Source organism: Dendrobates tinctorius, unplaced genomic scaffold (genome assembly GCF_039654945.1).
Source record: "Dendrobates tinctorius isolate UK_male_01 unplaced genomic scaffold, ASM3965494v1 ptg000167l, whole genome shotgun sequence".
Taxonomy (NCBI): domain Eukaryota; kingdom Metazoa; phylum Chordata; class Amphibia; order Anura; family Dendrobatidae; genus Dendrobates; species Dendrobates tinctorius.
In genome coordinates, this window is record NW_027361834.1 from 1,396,554 (window position 1) to 1,416,674 (window position 20,121).

Here is a 20,121-nt window from a genome sequence, read left to right on the forward strand (position 1 = left end):
GAAAATGTGGTCTACAGTTGGAAAACATTCAATAGAAATAATACCCTGAACAGTAGTTTTCTAAAGCGGTATAAATCGCAAAGATATGTGAGTTTTTCGTCTACTGATAATACAGATGGGTGTACTGATCAGTCTGATGTAGACATAGAAGAACAGGCAGCGGCTACTAGTTCTATCCTGACAAAAAACTTGGATTCACAGAAAGGATTGTCATCAAGAAAAAACGGAGGCGGGCAGGGCGAAAATATCGTAAGACGAAATTATTATACCAGGCACTACCAAAAGAGGAGCAAACAGTTCTAAACCTGTCAGCCACAATTTTATCAGATGCCCAGGTGGAAGTTCTGGAGAAAGGACTGGGTTTTGTCCCAAATAAACAGTTTAATCTTTTTGACACAATTCTGGACATGAATAAATTTATCAGAGGTTTAACAATAAAGAAACATTTTTTTGATGAACAAGACTCTATTCATACTGTCCAAGATGAGATTCCACCTGTGAATGAATATTCAGAAAAATCTTTTTCAGACCAGATTATTTTAAAAAATTTGTATGAAATGTCAGAGGAGGAAAAAAAATTTTTGGACATAAATGACCGTCTGTTTGGAAACAGGGTTCCCAATCCTACTTATTACCCAGTGCAGTCACGTAGCACAGTGATGGAGGAATTTCAAATAGTGGTGGAAAGTGAACTTACCAAACTGGCATCGGAAATTAAAAATCAGAATAATAAAAAAAACTTAACAAAAAAACAAAAAAATGCATTGGAGGAATTGAAGAAAAATTCTAACATTGTTATAAAAAATTCAGATAAAGGTGGTCTTTATGAACAAGAAGTGCTCAAGTTGCTTCAAGATAGTGATGTGTACAAGCTGTTAATGAAAGATCCAACAGAGGAGATAAGAGTTCTTTTAATGAAAATTTTGGAAGAAGGACATTTGATGGGTTTTCTTACTAATCAGCAATTGGAATTTATGAATCCACCTTTCCCCAGAATTCCTCTTTTTCATGCCTTGCCCAAGGTTCATAAGGGGGTATTTCCCCCACCTATGCGGCCTATTGTATCTGGAATAGGGTCATTATTGGAGAATTTGGGGGATTGGTTGGATGCACGACTTCAACCACTAGTATTGAGATCACCCAGCTATATTAAGGATAGTAAACATGTGTTACGTGTAATGAAGAACATTAAGTGAAATAGTAATTATACATGGGTTACTGCAGATATTGCTACACTGTATTCATCCATACCTCATCATCTAGCTATTCGTGCACTTCAGGATCAGTTGCTTAAATATACTAAATATAGTGTGGAATTGCAGCAATTTATTTTATCTGTAACTGAATTTTTGTTAAAAAACAACTATTTTATGTTCAAAAGGAAAAGCAATTTGTTCCTTCAATTACAAGGATGTGCGATGGGGGCGAAATTTTCCCCATCGCTTGCAAATATATTTGTTACTTGGTGGGAGGAAGAAAAAATTTATGGTCAGGAAAATATTTTTATGGATCATATAGAATTTTTTGGAAGATTTATTGATGATCTGATAATAATATGGAAGGGTGATCCAGATAATATAAACAAATTCATAAAATTCCTTAATATTAATAATCATAATTTAAAATTTACATATCATATGAATAAGGAACGAATTGCTTTTCTTGATATGATGTTGATTGGAAATGAAGCAGATTTTAGGGTTGAAGTATGTTTATATAGAAAACCGCAATCAGGTAATTCCTTGTTGCATGCTAGCAGCAACCATCCCAAACACGTCATTAATAATCTCCCAGTAGGTGAATTTGTGCGTGCCAAGAGGTGCTGCACAACTGATTCATTTTATAGACAGGAATGTGAAATAATTGACGAACGATTAAGGACTAGAGGTTATCGCAAGCATCAAATTAATAGGGGTAAAATTATGGCAGAAAGAAAAACAAGAGATGATTATTTGGAAATAAAATCAAAATTTAGTAATTTTCAGGAGAAACCAGCTTTTATTACTAAATATAGTGATCAATTTAATCAAATAACGGAAATTATTAAATCAAATCTACCTATTTTACGGGTGGATCCCACTTTGAGAACTATATTGGATAAAGGCTGCAATTTTATTCCTAAAAAAGGAACTACAATTGCGAATATTTTGTCCCCCAGTGATCACACTTTGCGTTTTTCATCAGAAAATAATTCAAGTTGGTTATCTGTCTCTGGTAGCTATCGTTGTGGAACAAGATCATGTGGTTTATGTAAATACATGTATAATACTTCTACATTTAAGTCCACAGTTACAAAAAATGAATATGTTATAAATATGTTTGCTAGCTGTAGTTCCACATATGTTATTTATTTAATAACATGTGAAACATGCTGTATTCAATATGTGGGTAACACCACACGTTCTCTTCGCAAAAGGATTTCTGAACATCTTTATGATTCATGTAATAAAACTACAAGGAGTCCCTCGGGAGCCTCTCAGCATTTTATTTCTGTACATGGAGGAGATGTCAGTACTTGTAGGGTTAATATAATAGAAACTGTCCCAAACCCCAAGAGGGGAGGTGATAGAAAAAAGGAATTGCAGCGTAAAGAAGCAATGTGGATTTTTAAGTTAAAAACACGATACCCTGCAGGCATGAATTTAAAATCTGATCTTTTATATATATATGATTAAGATGATGTGGTGATTTCCTCCATGTTCAGATTCAATGCTTTATGGTATGGTGGAGAAAATCCTCCCTTCCTGCTATTGTGGACCTCCGCCCATTTTTTTTTTTTTCCCTCCCACTTTACTTCAGCCAGCAAGTGTATATAGGTATATGTTTATTTGTAAGATGTTAAGCTATGAGTAAGGACCCTCCAGTCCGAAACGCGTAAGCTTCTGTCATAATGGTGAACCATATGTTTTTTATGTATCTATTCTGTTTTTAATCAAGTTTTTGGAATAAAGTCTTTTGATTTTAACCATCCTTTGGTCGAAGTTGCTGGAACACCTCCTGAGTATTGCCCCTATCCTGGTATGTATGGTCCCCTCATCCCCATCCTGATACATATAGCCCCCTCATCCCTATCCTGGTCTGCATGGCCCCCTTATCCCTATCCTGGTGTGCATGGACCTCATCCCCATCCTGGTATGCATGCCTCCTCATCCCTAGCATATTATGTATGTCCCCTTATCCTTATCCCGGTAGGAATGATCCCCCTCATCCATATCCTGGCAGGAATGATCACCCTCATCCCTATGCTGGTACTGTATGAAGGGCCCCCGTCTCATCCTAGTATGCAGGGCCCCATCCTTAAACTGGTATGATTGGCCCCCATCCCGGCCCTAATATGCATGGTCCCATCCTTATCTGGTATGAGTGGCCCCATCCCGGTCCTTGTATGAGTCACCCCCACCCCCATCCTGGTATGCATGGCCCCATCAGAAAACAAACAAAAAGAAACATTACACTTACTTTCCTGGAGCTCCCTCACAGCTTCCTTTTCCGATGCCAGCAACTGCTTTATGCCTGTCAGCAGCACATGGTAGGGACGTCATGCGCTGCTTGAAAGCCAAAGGGCAGCGGCCGGAATACTCAATGTTCTGCACGCCAGGACTGTGCTCGCAGAGAGCAGTGAGTATTCACTGCTCTCTAGCGAGCAGTGTCAGCCGGAGCCTTCCTGCAGTTGCTGGCGGTCACATGTGTCCTGGTATGAGTCACCCCCACCCCCATCCTGGTATGCATGGCCCCATCAGAAAACAAACAAAAAGAAACATTACACTTACCTTCCTGGAGCTCCCTCACAGCTTCCTTTTCCGATGCCAGCAACTGCTTTATGCCTGTAAGCAGCACATGGTAGGGACGTCATGCGCTGCTTGAAAGCCAAAGGGCAGCGTCCAGAATACTCAATGTTCTGCACACCAGGACTGTGCTCGCAGAGAGCAGTGAGTATTCACTGCTCTCTAGCGAGCACAGTGTCAGACGGAGCCTTCCTGCAGTTGCTGGCGGTCACATGTGCCGATACTTAAGAGAAATGAATATTCATGGAATGGGGTGAATATTCATTTCTCTTAAGTATCAGCACACCTGACAGCCGGCAGCAGCAGGAAGGCTCCAGCTGACACCGTGCTCGCTATAGAGCAATGAATACTCACTGCTTTGCGTGCACACAGTCCCGGCGTGTAGAGCATTGAGTATTCCGGCAGCTTCCCTTTGGCTTGCAAGCAGCGCATGACGTCCCTGCCATGCGCTGCTTACAATCATTAAGCAGCTGCTGGCATCGGAGCAGGATGCTGCGAGGGAGCGCCGGGAAGGTAAGTATAATGGTTTGGGTTTTTTTAATGTTTTCTTCTGGGGCCATGCATACCAGGATGGGGGTGGGGACCAATCATACCAGGATAAGGAAAAGATGGGACCATGTATACCAGGACCGGGATGGGGGCCAATCATACCAGGATGCCATTAAAGAGAAATGATTATTCATTGCCCTCCACCCCCATGGGCATGGAATGCAGTGAATATTCATTTCTCTTTAGCAGCGGGCACAGGAGTTAGCCGCAGCAGCCTGGTGCTGCCTCTGTGACCCACTGCTCCGCCGAAACCACTTCCCCACCTCTCCACCACAACCGATACATCTGGACTATAAGACGCACCCCCCATTTTCCTCCACATTTTAGAGGAAAAAAGTGTGTTGTATAGTCCGAAAAATACGATAAGTATCTTTGTTTTTCCTATTTTCTAGAGCAGTAATGCAATTCATATTTCATGTTTAAATGTTATAGCACTACAGAGAACAACTTTATTTGTTATCTGCTCATATTCTGAGGCAGATTTAATCTGCTTTGAAAACCTGACTCACTTGCATTGTACTGTAAATTGGTGCAGGTCTGCTGGACAGAGTCCTCATCACAAATCCATAGCAAATTCTGAAGGTGTGAATATGTCCCAAGTAACTCATTTCATCGATAGTATGGAAATAATGAGTTCAAGGTTTCCTTCTTGCTCTTGTAATACTGTATATTGCCATTCCTTTTGCATTTTACAAGCATGACAAGGCCAATTTACCTCACTTGTAGAATTTTATTTCAGTGTCAACACAGTCATAGAAAAGGTCCACTACTTCAGCAGGGTCTAGTGGATTTGAGCTACTGAGTAAATCTTCCATAGCATCCAAGCCTTGTTTTTCCAGATCTAATAATATGGTAAGAAGTTGGTCTGCTTCCTCCTACAAAGAAATAGAAAAGAAGAAAAGTGTTATCTCATTCCAGGGAGAATCTGTTTTTGCTGCCCCATCTATGAACGGCATGATGTAAGGGCAGAGACCCTAATGCAGTTTTGATAAAATCACTGATTAATCTGTTGCAGATCTACCATTCTCTGAACCCCGCCCACACCAGTGATTGGCAGCTTTCAGTATACTGTGGTGGGGGTGGGGTTATACACAGCTCATGAATATGGAGGACTACATGGCAGCAGGATTACTAGTCATATAGTGATAATCTCCTGCTGATAAAACTGTGATTTTATCAAAACTACTGCAAGCAGCCCAGTAATTGATTCATCACTGGAATCAAGCCTTCTGCCTCTACGTTATGCTGTTCTCAGATTGGGTGACAAAAATCTGGTGACAGATTTTCTTTTCTTTAAAGGGAATCTCCAGCAGTCAGATGAAATCACCCCTATGACCCCCAAACCTAGGCCACATTATAACTCTCCAAAACCATCTATAACCAGATTTTAGAATAGAATAATCAAATTCATGCCCACCATCCTAACTGCATGTAACCACATGCCCCACTAATCCCTATCTGAGTAAACTCCAAAAGTATGCTGCACTGTTCATTGGCTTCCTGTAAGGCTATGTGCACATGGTGCGGATTCTGCTGAGGAGCCGCAGCGTTTCTGGCCCTGCGGGTCCGCAGCAGTTTCTGCTGCGTTGTACGGTACCATTGTTTGCAATGGTAAAACCAAAAACGCTGTGCACATGCTGCGGATTTTTCCGTGCGGATTTGCTGCGGATTACAATCCGCAGCATATCAATTCTTTGTGCGGATTCCGCTGCGGTTTCACACCTTCACCATTGTAGAGGTGTGAAACCGCAGGGCTAAACCGCAGGCTAATCCACAGGGAAAACGCAGGTCTTTTGACCTGAGATTTTACCTGCAGATTTCTACAAATCCGCGTGCAAAAATCAGCAGGGCCAAAATCTACGTGTGCACATAGCCTTAAGCTGGTCCTTGTCTGTGTGAGTTTTATTTGCAACAGTCACTGATGTAAACACAAAGAATCTCTGTACAGGACTGCAGAACATGTTGGTGATATAAAAGCAGCTTTACATCTTGTATAGGTAACACAAAGCAGCCTCGAGGACACTCAATATGTACAACATATTGTGACCTTTTATTTTTCAAAAATATCTAGGAGACCAATGACATCAGACATTCTGAGTTGAAAAATTTGAAGACCTAAAAAAAAAAAAAAAAAGAAACTCTGTAAACCTGGGTACAAATCAGTGATTTACTTTGCTTGTATTATATTTAACAATATACATCATATTTTCAAAATAAAGGCTTCTAGATCAAGATTAGATAGCTGTTTGACTGATAGGTATCTTTCCTGACTTCCCCATACTCAGGAATGCACAGCTTGGCTTTGAGCCCCTTAGTTCTGTATGAGACTCCTCAGGCAGCCACTTATCACCAAGAGCAAGGATCGTCCGCTGAAATTCAGGATGGAAACTACTCCACCTCAAGACATCATCATCTGTTGGAGAAAGTCAGTAGACCCCATGCACATTAGACTATTGGGCAATATTGATATCGGCTCAGCCAACTTTAATTCAATGTGAATGGGAGCCTTAAAGTGTAATTGTGCAGAAGTGCAGTCCGGCCGCGAATTGGCGCGGAATTCGAACGACGCACGCCACCGCTACCGTCGGGAGATCTGCGGCGCTAGCCGCTGATCACCCGTTGGTTGCCGCGGGTCATCTCCTGCCACACGGAGGTCAGCGGCGAGGCAGCTGGGAGATGACCGGCGCAACGCTCAATGTGCGGATGGTACCCAGGGTCCGGAGGAGAGGAGACTCTCCTCCAGGCCCTGGGTACCATAAACCTGTAAAAAATAGAATTAAAATAAAAAATAGTGATATACTCACCTTACGACGGCCCCCGGACTCTTTCCCTCCTCTCACCACGCGCCCGGCATCTTCCGGTCCGAGTAATACTTTGCGCAAAAGACCGCTGATGACGTTGCGCTCTCGCGAGAGTGACGTCATCTCCGGTCCTTCGCGCTAAGCATTACTGGGACCGGAAGATTCCGGGAGCGTGGAGAGGAGATCGGGGGCCGTCGGAAAGTGAGTATAACCCCCGCTGGCCATATTCCAGAATACCCGATACGTTAGAATCAGGCCACCATCTAGTAGTAAACATAAAAGTAAGAACAGTGGGGAAAAAAGTATTTAGCCAGCCACCAATTGTACAAGTTCTCCCACTTAAAAAGATGAGAGGCCTGTAATTGACATCATAGGTAGACCACAACTATGAGAGTCAAAATGAGAAAACAAATCCAGAAAATCACCTTGTCTGATTTGGCAAGATTTATTTTGCAAATGATGGTGGAAAAGAAGTATTTGATCACCTAAAAACATGCAAGATTTCTGAAAAAAAAAGTTAAATGTTCATTTTTTTTAAAACATTCCAAAAATTCCTATGAAGCACCTGAAGGGTTAATAAACTTCTTGAATGTGGTTTTGAGCACATTGAGGGGTGCAGTTTTTAGAATGGTGTCATTTTTGGGTATTTTCTATCATATACAGTCATGGCCAAAAGTTTTGAGAATGACACAAATACTAATTTTTACAAAGTCTACTGCTTCATTTTTTCTAATGGCAATTTGCATATACTCCAGAATGTTATAAAGAGTGATCAGCTTAACAGCAATTACTTGCAAAGTCAATATTTGCTTAGAAAATTAACTTTATCCCCCCAAAACACATTTCAACATCATTGCAGCCCTGCCTTAAAAGGACCAGCTAACATCGTTTCAGTGATTGCTCCATTAATGCAGGTGTGGGTGTTGATGAGGACAGGGCTGGAGATCAATCTGTCATGATTAAGTAAGAATGACACCACTGGACACTTTAAAAGGAGGCTGGTGCTTGGCATCATTGTTTCTCTTCTGTTAACCATGGTTATCTCTAAAGAAACACGTGCAGTCATCATTGCACTGCACAAAAATGGCCTAACAGGGAAGAGTATTGCAGCTAGAAAGATTGCACCTCAGTCAACAATCTATCGCATCATCAAGAACTTCAAGGAGAGAGGTTCCCTTGTTGCCAAAAAGGCTCCAGGGCGCCCAAGAAAGACCAGCAAGCGCCAGGACCGTCTCTTAAAAGTGTTTCAGCTGCGGGATCGGGCTACCAGCAGTGCAGAGCTTGCTCAGGAATGGCAGCAGGCAGGTGTGAGTGCATCTGCACGCACTGCGAGGCGGAGACTCTTGGAGCAAGGCCTGGTCTCGAGGAGGGCAGCAAAGAAGCCACTTCTCTCCAGAAAAAACATCATGGACAGACTGATATTCTGCAAGAGGTACAGGGAGTGGATTGCTGAGGACTGGGGTAAAGTCATTTTCTCTGATGAATCCCCTTTTCGATTGTTTGGGACATCTGGAAAACGGCTTATTCGGAGAAGACCAGGTGAGCGCTACCACCAGTCTTGTCTCATGCCAACTGTCAAGCATCCTGAAGCCAATCATGTGTGGGGTGGCTTCTCAGCCAAGGGAATGGGCTCTCTCTCAGTCTTGCCTAAAAACACAGCCATGAATAAAGAATGGTACCAGAATGTCCTCCAAGAGCAACTTCTCCCAACCGTCCAAGAGCAGTTTGGCGATCAACAATGCCTTTTTCAACATGATGGAGCACCTTGCCATAAAGCAAAGGTGATAACTAAATGGCTCAGGGAACAAAACATAGAGATTTTGGGACCATGGCCTGGAAACTCCCCAGATCTTAATCCCATTGAGAACTTGTGGTCAATCATCAAGAGACGGGTGGACAAACAAAAACCTTCAAATTCAGACAAAATAAAAGCATTGATTTTGCAAGAATGGACCTCTATCAGTCAGGATTTGATCCAGAAGTTGATTGAGAGCATGCCAGGGAGAATTGCTGAGGTCCTGAAGAAGAAGGGTCAACACTGCAAATATTGACTTGCTGCATTAACTCATTCTAACTGTCAATATAACCTTTTGCTACTCATAATATGATTGCAATTATATTTCTGTATGTGATAAAAAACATCTGACAAACACTCATAAAAACCAGAGGGCAGCATATCATGTGAAAATATAAATATTTGTGTAATTCTCAAAACTTTTGGCCATGACTGTAGACGCATCAAAGTGACTTCAAATGTGATGTGGTCCCTAAAAAAAATGGTGTTGTAAAAATGAGAAATCGCTGGTCAACTTTTAACCCTTATAACTTCTTAACAAAAAAATGTTGGCTCCAAAATTGTGCTGATTTAAAGTAAACATGTGGGAAATGTTACTTGTTAAGTTTTTTGTGTGCCATATATCTGTGATTTAAGGGCATGAAAATTCAAAATTGGAAAATTGCAAAATTTTCAAAATTTTTGCCAAATTTCCGTTTTTTTCATAAATAATCGCAAGTTATATGAATGAAATTTTACCACTAACATGAAGTACAATATGTCACGAGAAAACAATGGCAGAATCACCGGGATCCATGGAAGCTTTTCAGAGTTATTACCTCACAAAGGGACAGTGGTCAGAATTGCAAAAATTGACCTGGTCATTAACATGCAAACCACTCTTGGGGGGTAAAGGGGTTAATTGTAGCAACTCAAAAAATCATGATGAAAAAGGAGAACCAAGAATCCATGCTACCATTAAAAAATTTAAATTTTATTGAAAAGACTTGAAAAACAAAGTCAAGTTGGCAAACTTGCAAGCTCACTGAAAGGATGAAAAATAATGTTGGGGATAGCCAAAGAACATGGTGTCATATATAAGTGCCTCTCGACAAAGTAAATTTATTTCAGTTCTTCAATACAAAAAGTGAAACTCATATATTATATAGAGTCATTACAGAGTGATCTAATTCAAGTGTATATTTCTGTTAGTGTTGATGATTATGGCTTACAGCCAGCGAAACCCAAAAGTCATTATCGCAGTAAATTAGAATACTTTATAACACCAGCTTGAAAAAATGATTTTAGAATCCAAAATGTTGGCCTACTGAAATGTATGTTCAGTAAATGCACTCAATACTTGGTCGGGGCTCCTTTTGCATCAATTACTGCATCAATGCAGCGTGGCATGCAGGCGATCAGTCTGTGGCACTGCTGAGGTGTTATGCAAGCCCAGGTTGCTTTGATAGCAGCCTTCAGCTCGTCTGCATTGCTGGGTCTGGTGTCTCTCATCTTCCTCTTAACAATACCCCATAGATTCTCTATGGGGTTAAGGTCAGGCGAGTTTGCTGGCTAATCAAGCACAGTGATACTGTTTGTAAACCAGGTATTGGTACTTTTGGCAGTGTGAGCAGGTTTCCATCTCCAAAAAGCTTGTCAGCAGAGGGAAGCATGAAGTGCTCTAAAATTTCCTGGTAGACGGCTGCGGTGACTTTGGTCTAGATAAAACACAGTGGACCTACACCAGCAGATGACATGGCTCCCCAAACCATCACTGATTGTGGAAACTTCACACTAAAACTTGGAAATCAAGGTCCCAGAGTCTGGAGGTAGAGTGGAGAGACAAACAATCCAAGCTGCTTGAGGTCTAGTGTAAAGTTTCCACAGTCAGTGATGGTTTGGGGAGCCATGTCATCTGCTGGTGTAGGTCCACTGATGAGGTTAAAATAATAATCATTGGCCACAATGGCCACAATGTTTAAACGTATGTGAACATCTCACCAACCATTAATCATGGCGATGGATCAATCATGCTTTGTGGTTGTGTTGCAGCCAATGGGACGGGAGTTATTTCATGGGCAGAGAGAGGAATGGATTCATTGAAATTTCAACAAATTCTTGATGCGAACATAACACTATCTGTAAAAAAGCTGACGTTGAAAAGAGGATTGCTTCTACAAATGGATGATGAGGATCACATCAAAATTCACAATAGACTACCTCAAAAGGCGCAAGCTGAAGGTGTTACAATGGCCCTCACAGTCCCCTGATCTGAACATCATTGAAATTCTGTGGCTAGGCCTCAAAATAGCAGTGCATGCAAGACGAATCGGGAATATTACAGAACTGGAAGAATTTTCCAAGGAACAAAGGATGAAAATCCCTCATCTAAGAATTGAAAGACACTTGGCTGACTACAGAAAGCTTTTACAAGCTGTTATACTTGCAAAAGGGGGTGCTACTATAGGTAGTAACCATGCAGGGTGCCAAAACTTTTGCATAGGCTTATTTTAATTTTTGCAATTTTTAAAATGTAAAAGCTGAAAAAAAAATATTTTTTCCTAAAATACAAAGGAAATGTGTCATTTTTAACTTTTAGGCTTTTTAGAGATTATTTATTCTTCACCTTGCTTAACTTGGCCAAACTTTTACATGCCACTGTATTAAAAAGTTTAGTATTTTCATGTGTAGTATTGATTTATGAAATAAAATGTAAAATGAAGGTTACTCTTTAAGACTAAACATAATGGGCACTGAAAGATGCCACTCACCTCATCTTTATCCATTAAGGATAGAGCACATTGATGGGCTTCATAGAGCTCATGTTTCCATAGTGAATGATCATGATCACAGGTATTATCTCTTACACAAGACGACTGCACCATAGGGACAGGTTTTATGTCTTCCACAAAGATAAAGGGTTTAAATATAGACCTGAAAAATAAAACAACCAAGTTACAGGAAGGATAAAAAGATAACTGGCCTGCACCATCCATCATCCCAGCCATTGGGTAGACTTATGCTTTGCAGTCAGCATGGTGTAGTTCATGATCTATGCATCATCAGTACTTTAATTACAGCTTCACATTGGTACTATAAAAGTACTGCATGACACCACTATTGGTTTGTATAGGGCCAATTATAGTTTCTATATTTCTCTATTTAGAAGAAAAAAATGGAACCCACATGTTTACCAGGTGACCTTGACAAATTCTGATCTAATCGTGCGCAGAATGTTAAAAAAAATTATTTTAGAGCTAGTATATTGTAGCCTCTCTATGGCCAGTATGACGTTTGTGATGCATGCTAAGTTTAGCACAAAGGCGTGCCAGAGCTTCCCATGTGGATGTTTTTCTTTAGTCAGGGTATGTCCACACGATGTCTTTTTCAGGCGGGCTCCAATTGAAAAAGCATTTCAAATAGTGAAAATAATGCACAGGGACGACAAAATTATATTTAAACCGTGAAGCGGTTTAATGAAGTAGCATAGTTACTCTATGTGCGCCGGTGCCTTAAAGGTGTCACATGCACATACCCTTTTGTTGATTTTGCTCTTATACAGTTGTGGCCAAAAGTATTGACACCCCTGCAATTTTGTCAGATAATACTCAGTTTCTTCCTGAAAATGATTGCAAACACAAATTCTTTGGTATTATCATCTTCATTTAATTTGTCTTAAATGAAAAAACACAAAAGAGAATGAAGCAAAAAGCAAAACATTGATCATTTCACACAAAACTCCAAAAATGGGCCGGACAAAAGTATTGGCACCCTCAGCCTAATACTTGGTTGCACAACCTTTAGCCAAAATAACTGCGACCAACCGCTTCCGGTAACCATCAATGAGTTTCTTACAATGCTCTGCTGGAATTTTAGACCATTCTTCTTTGGCAAACTGCTCCAGGTCCCTGATATTAGAAGGGTGCCTTCTCCAAACTGCCATTTTTAGATCTCTCCACAGGTGTTCTATGGGATTCAGGTCTGGACTCATTGCTGGCCACCTTAGAAGTCTGCAGTGCTTTCTCTCAAACCATTTTCTAGTGCTTTTTGAAGTGTGTTTTGGGTCATTGTCCTGCTGGAAGACCCATGACCTCTGAGGGAGACCCAGCTTTCTCACACTGGGCCCTACATTATGCTGCAAAATTTGTTGGTAGTCTTCAGACTTCATAATGCCATGCACACGGTCAAGCAGTCCAGTGCCAGAGGCAGCAAAGCAACCCCAAAACATCAGGGAACCTCCGCCATGTTTGACTGTAGGGACCGTGTTTTTTTCTTTAAATGCCTCTTTTTTTCTCCTGTAAACTCTTATGTTGAGGCCTTTGCCCAAAAAGCTCTACTTTAGTCTCATCTGACCAGAGAACATTCTTCCAAAACGTTTTAGGCTTTTTCAGGTAAGTTTTGGCAAACTCCAGCCTGGCTTTTTTATGTCTCGGGGTAAGAAGTGGGGTCTTCCTGGGTCTCCTACCATACAGTCCCTTTTCATTCAGACGCCGACGGATAGTACAGGTTGATACTGTTGTACCCTCGGACTGCAGGGCAGCTTGAACTTGTTTGAGTCAGAGGTTGAGTCAACTTTAATCCATGTCAACTGGCTGCAAGTGTGATTTAGTTATTGCCAACACCTGTTAGGTGCCACAGGTAAGTTACAGGTGCTGTTATTTACACAAATTAGAGAAGCATCACATGATTTTTCGAACAGTGTCAATACTTTTGTCCACCCTCTTTTTTATGTTTGGTGTGGAATTATATCCAATTTGGCTTTAGGACAATTCTTTTTGCGTTTTTTCATTTAAGACAAATTAAATGAAGATAATAATACCAAAGAATTTGTGTTTGCAATCATTTTCAGGAAGAAACTGAGTATTATCTGACAGAATTGCAGGGGTGTCAATACTTTTGGCCACAACTGTATCCCCCAATATTGCCTTCTTGAATACAAATATAAAGATTGATTAAAAAAGACTTAATATATTCAGGCTAAAGAGACAACACTAATGCAGGTACGAAAACACTTACCATAGCGCATATTTAACACTGCAGAAAATAAAAATGTGGTTCAGTGATTAGTTGTATTAACATGGATTAGCTTTGTGTTCAAGATCTTTCAAGTACTGAGCTAAAGGTATGTTCACCTGGAGTTTATGATGTGGATTCTGAAGCATGCTTCAATAACTCTTTGAAGAGGCTTCCTACTGATTTCAATGGTAAAACAAGCTGATCGTGTACATGGCGCTGGTTTTTCCCGCATTTCATGTGTAGAAAGAAGCTGCAAGTCAATTTATGAGCTGTTTCAGCTTGAAAAACACTCAAACATTGGCAACTGACTCAAAATAAGCAGGAAAATATATATATATGTGGTGTTTTTAGGGGCATTATCTTTAAGTATTTATGGCAACACCAGTAACTGGTTCAGGGTAGTAGACAACCTCTTTAATCTTTCGGACATATCGGTTTGTTTCATTGATTTTTCCTGCCTAATTTCTTCTTCTTTTCTCCCATGTAGCAAAATAAGATTGTGACACCGGAATATGGCAGCATATAAAACGTGTCTGACCTTGATGGATCTGGCGTGCCTGTGACAAAGTGAATGCAGGGCCATTTCTCATCCTTGGGTAGGACGGACACTGCGCTCGCTGTAGTGAGGAAGCCTTCCGTGTCCACACAGATTCCACTACTTTTATTACGAAGAACATTTATCATTGATTCCACAGCCATGAGTTCTGATAGTGAAGACAGATAAAGAAAGCATGGTTACTGAAATAGTCCAAGTATTACTCAGCCAATTATAGTTATCACCTCTCATAATTCTCTGATATTCTGATATACCCAGCTTTTTTCTTTTATGTACATATATACTTGACTTTTAAATGGATCATGAGGTATAACCCACAATGTAGGACTAGATTAGTTACCTTCCTTATTTTCCACAGTGGATTTCCCCAAGCAATCATTTCCATGATTATGTTCTGAAAAAACGTCAGAGAAGTTAAACTCTTCATCTTGATTCCACCAACCCTGGTCCTGTGCATGACTCCGCAGCTCAGGATGCTCCAGATCTAAGTGTGCCTTCAGTGATAAATGATTACAGATACATCGTATACCACCTGTAGTGAAGGAAAATGTGGAAAGAAAGAAGTTACAAGAAAGTACAGGGTGTGCCATTTATATGGATACACCTGGGTGGGCCATTTAAAAAGTTGGATCCAAAATGGCTGACTTCAAAAATGGCCAACATGGTCACCACCCATCTTGAAAAGTTCCCCCCCCATATACTAATGTGTCACAAACAGGAAGTTGATATCACCAACCATTCCCATTTTATTTAGGTGTATCCATATACATGGCTCACCCTATATTTATACCTTCAGTCTAATGTACACTACCGTGTAAAAGTTTGGGGTCACTTAGAACTTCCTGTTTGTGGCACATTAATATATGGGAGGGGGAAAACTTTTCAAGATGGGTGGTGACCATGGTGGCCATTTTGAAGTCGGCCATTTTGGATCCAACTTTATAAATGGCCCACCCAGGTGTATCCATATAAATGGCCCACCCTGTACACTCAACACTGACAATGCTAAGAATCAAAAGTTGTGGCATTATGTAACTTATGGAATTGATAGACACGTTACGCTAGTTTCACACTAGCGTTCGGCAGAGCTGTGGAGGGATGTGGACTTCATCCGTGAAGCTCCGCCCACTGCCACACCTCCTCCGTTCAGCTCCACCTACGTCGGCATGCCGCCTACGTACCCTATCTTTAGTATTGGGTACGCAGGCCATGCCGATGTATGCGGATGCCTCCGAAAGCGTCGTTTTGATGGTGCGGCGACCGCAACAAAATGCAACGCAATACATTCGGCGCAGGTCGCCACACCATCAAAACAACGCATGCGAAGGCAGCCACATACATCAGCATGGCCTGCGTACCCAATGCTAAAGATAGGGTACGCAGGCCGCATGCCGACGTAGGCGGAGCTGAACGAAGGAGGTGCGGCAGTGGGCAGAGCTTCATGGAGGAAGTCCGCATCCCTCCGCAGCTCTGCCATACCCTAGTGTGAAACTAGCCTTAATAATATAAAAATGATGAAAAAATGGATCAAAGTTTTCAAAACATTTTGATTTATTTAGTAGTGCGTATGAGCCCCATGTGCAGAAATCCTGGCACTTACACACCTTAGCTGTTATAAGTGAGGTTATTAATGATTGGCTGAGGAATATTCTGCCACACTGAATAAACTTGAGCAAATCATCAAGATCCGCTGCTGGCATCTCCCTGCTGGCTGTATACAATTGGCGGAGCTGTGTTGTGCCGCTCCGTAACTTAGCAGTTAAGGTCACGGCCAACACTGAAAACACCTGATCGGCAGTGGGTGTCGTGTGTCGCACCCCCACAGATTATACATTGATGACTTATCCTAAGGATAGGTTATCAATGTTAAATTTGTGGACAACCTTTTTAGTAACCTTATTTATGGAAGCCAAGTCATGTAATTGTATGTATTACAGAGTGTGCCTCTCATATTCAATACTGAACTAATCGGGATGTTTTGAAAATTTTAATTCTATTTTTTAACATTTGCATATCATTAACATGCCTATCCATGCTGTGATTTACATAATTTCATGACTTTTCCTTCCTGGTGTTGTAATTTAATGTTGTGGGGTTAAGCAAGCATTATGTTATATAGCTAGCATTAGCGTTAAGCAAGCATTAAGTTCTGTGAGTCAAATAAGTACATTTAGTACTATCCTAGTGAGGGCCTGTAGAGCACAAGTGGATGTATGAATCGAAAGAGATTACTGGATAATTATATATTTTTTGCTGATTCTGTTGCTCTGTACATAGGTGCATATACAGTATATTCTATATCCCAACCCTAACCCACCTCTTCAACCTGTCACTAACAACTGGTGTTTTCTCCTCAAGCTTTAAATATGCCTCATTCACACCTATCCTCAAAAAGCCCTCTCTTGACCCATTCTCTGTTTCTAGCTATCGCCCTATATCATTTCTCCTCTATGCCTCAAAACTACTGGAACAACACGTCCATCTTGAACTGTCCTCCCACCTCTCTTCTTGCTCCCTCCTTCACCGATTACAATCTGGCTTCCAGCCACACCACTCCACTGAAACTGCCCTAACTAAGGTCACCAAAGAACTACTAGCCGCCAAGGCCAAGCAACACTACTCTGTCCTCCTCCTCCTGGACCTGTCCTCTGCCTCTGATACAGTGGACCATTTGCTATTACGACAGACCCTCTCATCTCTTGGTATCACAGACTGGGCCCTATCTTGGATTACGTCATACATAACAGACTGGACATTCAGTGTCGCCCACTCGCACACCACCTCCTCACCGCGCCCCCTATCCGTCGGAGTCCCGCAAGGTTCAGTCCTAGGGCTCCTGCTCTTCTCCATTTACACGTTCAGCCTCGGACAGCTCATAGAATCTCATGGCTTTCAGTATCCCCTCTATGCTGATGACACACTGATCTACATCTCTGGGCCAGATATCACCTCCCTACTAAACAGAATCCCTCAATGTATGTCCGCTATTTCATCCTTCTTCACTGCTAGATTTCTAAAACTTAATAAGGACAAAACAGAATTAATCATCTTTCCCCCATCTCACGTGACCCCCCAAACGGACCTATCCATTAAAGTAAATGGCTGCCCACTCTCTCCAGTCCCACAAGCTCGCTGCCTCGGGGTTAAACTTGACACTGATCTCTCTTTCAAACCACATATCCAAGCCCTTTCCACTTCCTGCCGACTTCAACTCAAAAATATTTCACGGATCCGTGCATTCCTCAACCAAGAATCTGCAAAAACCCTAGTCCATGCCCTCATCATCTCCCGCCCTGACTATTGCAACCTCCTGCTCTGTGGTCTCCCCTCTAACACCCTCGCACCCCACCAATCTATTCTAAACTCTGCTGCCCGACTAATCCACCTGTCCCCCCGCTATTCCCCAGCCTCTCCCCTCTGTCAATCCCTGCACTGGCTCCCCATTACCCAAAGACTCCAGTTCAAAACCCTAACCATAACAAACAAAGCCATCCACAACCTGAGTCCTCCATACATCTGTAACCTCGTCTCCCAGTTCTTACCTGCACGAAACCTCCGATCCTCACAAGATCTCCTTCTGTACTCCCCGCTTATCTCTTCTTCCCACACTCACATACAAGACTTCTCCCACGCATCACCCCTACTCTGGAATTCTCTACCACAATATATCAGACTCTCGCCCACCATGGAAACCTTCAAAAACAACCTGAAGACCTACCTCTTCCGACAAGCCTACAACCTGCAGTAACCACCGATCCACCAAACCGCTGCACGACCAACTCTACCCTCGCCTACTGTATCCTCACCCATCCCTTGTAGATTGTGAGCCCTCGCGGGCAGGGTCCTCTCTCCTCCTGTACCAGTCGTGACTTGTATTGTTTATGATTATTGTACTTGTATGTATTATGTATACCCCTCCTTACATGTAAAGCACCATGGAATAAATGGCGCTATCATAATAAATAATAATAATATATGTAATTTTAATAGCAATCAGCTGTCATCCAAACTTTAAACCTCTAAGAGTGGTTTTCTAACTTTCCTTTCATTCACTGTGAAGAGCAGGGATTATCTGCTGACTTACACATAAAGCCACTCTAGACAGAGCATTGTGAATAGGGCATACAATGAAGTCAAAGCAGACAAATTTGTGAACCTCTTAAAGAGACTGTATGAAGTATTAGCCAGGTAATGTGGTACTTCAGTGACCCGCCTGATCTGCACTAACCTGTGATTCTTTCAGCGGCCCAGAATTTGCCTACGGTTTCCAGGACCCATGCCTCCACTCTGTCCACTATCAGGAAGGCACTGTGGAAACCCTGACTGACTGTCTGAAAACTGCTCCCTCTTTGGCCATGTTCTTCTAATAACGAGGTGATTACATCAACGGCTTCTTTGGCACTTGCTCCCCGCTCAAGACCAAGTCTGGAAGAACAAAGACCAATGTAAATGGTGGGCTCTAAAAAGAATGAAAGGATCCAAAGCAATGCTACTCATTTATATTACTACATATTATACTAGGATCATACAGGGTCTATGAAAAGTATTTCAACTTTACCCTCCTAGTATTACGGAGGAGAAATGTGTTTAGTCTGAAACGTTGCTCAAAATGACATTATTAGGAAGGTGCAGGGTAGTGTAAGCGATACCCCCTAATAAAGAGCTGCTGAAAGGGGATATGGAGTAGAATACTAAACAGCGTCAAGTCTTACCTGGGATTTTCAAACCATGTTTTCTCTGAAACACCAGAGCGTTACAAAGAAATATATACCTGGCCACATTTGTGCAGCCAGTCTTGGATTCATGTTGCCAGTGATTCCAGCAGCATGATTCCAGTGACTGGATCCCTTTAATATACAATGGCTTAGGCCTCTTTCACACTTCTGTTTTTGACAATCAGTCAAGATCCGCCAATCTTGAAAAAAAAGGATCCGCCATTTTTCTTTGCGGATCCGTTTTTTTCCCCATTGACTTTCATTATTGGCGGATCCTGACTGATTGCCGTCCGTTGCATCCGTTTTTTTGAGGATCCGCCACAATGTTAGTGTCCGTCAACATCTTCAAAGATTTCTAAAGGGACCTTGCAATCTCTCTCTCTCTCTCTCTCTCTCTCTCCCCGGCCAGCGGTTCCTTTAAATTTCCTCATTTTCAGGATCCGTTTTTATCCGTTCACATCAGTTGAGAACGGATCCGCTTGTCTGCCTTTTTGGCGGATTTTAACTGATGCAAATAACTGAAGTGTGAAAGAGGCCTTAGGACAGTGATGGCGAACCTATGGCACGCAGCCTCGCCTCACTGATCCAGAGCTGCAGCTTCCTGCCTCTCACACATTGAGCGGCGCGGCCGCGCCTCTCGATGGGTGAGAGTAAGTGAAAGGAAGGAAGCTGCCGGTGCGTGGAGAGGTGAGTGTGGTCGCTGTGGTGTGTGTGTGGTGAGTGTGGCCGCTGTGGTGTGTGTGTGGTGTGGTTTGTGTTTGTCAATGATGGGGAGAGGGCCAGTGATGTGGAGAGGGCCAGTGATGGGGAGATGGCCAGTGATGGGGAGAGGGCCAGTGGATGGGGAGAGGGCCAGTGGATGGGGAGAGGGCCAGTGATGGGGAGAGGGCCAGTGATGGGGAGAGGGCCAGTGATGGCGGTAATG

At 42.1% G+C, this 20,121-nt stretch overlaps 1 protein-coding gene across 2 annotated transcripts in view; it reads right to left on the bottom strand.

Moving 5' to 3' along the window:
- SCRN1 (secernin 1) overlaps nt 1-20,121 on the bottom strand; it is a 53,411-nt gene that overhangs the window by 3,727 nt on the left and 29,563 nt on the right. For both annotated transcript variants that reach the window (XM_073550712.1, XM_073550711.1), the window contains exons 4-8: nt 18,710-18,906; nt 14,822-15,013; nt 14,464-14,629; nt 11,681-11,843; nt 5,050-5,209 (exon numbers count right to left, since the gene is read on the bottom strand). In XM_073550712.1, the coding sequence (XP_073406813.1) occupies nt 5,051-5,209; nt 11,681-11,843; nt 14,464-14,629; nt 14,822-15,013; nt 18,710-18,906 (877 nt within the window). In that variant the 3' untranslated portion in view covers nt 5,050. The remainder of the gene's footprint in view (nt 1-5,049; nt 5,210-11,680; nt 11,844-14,463; nt 14,630-14,821; nt 15,014-18,709; nt 18,907-20,121) is intronic.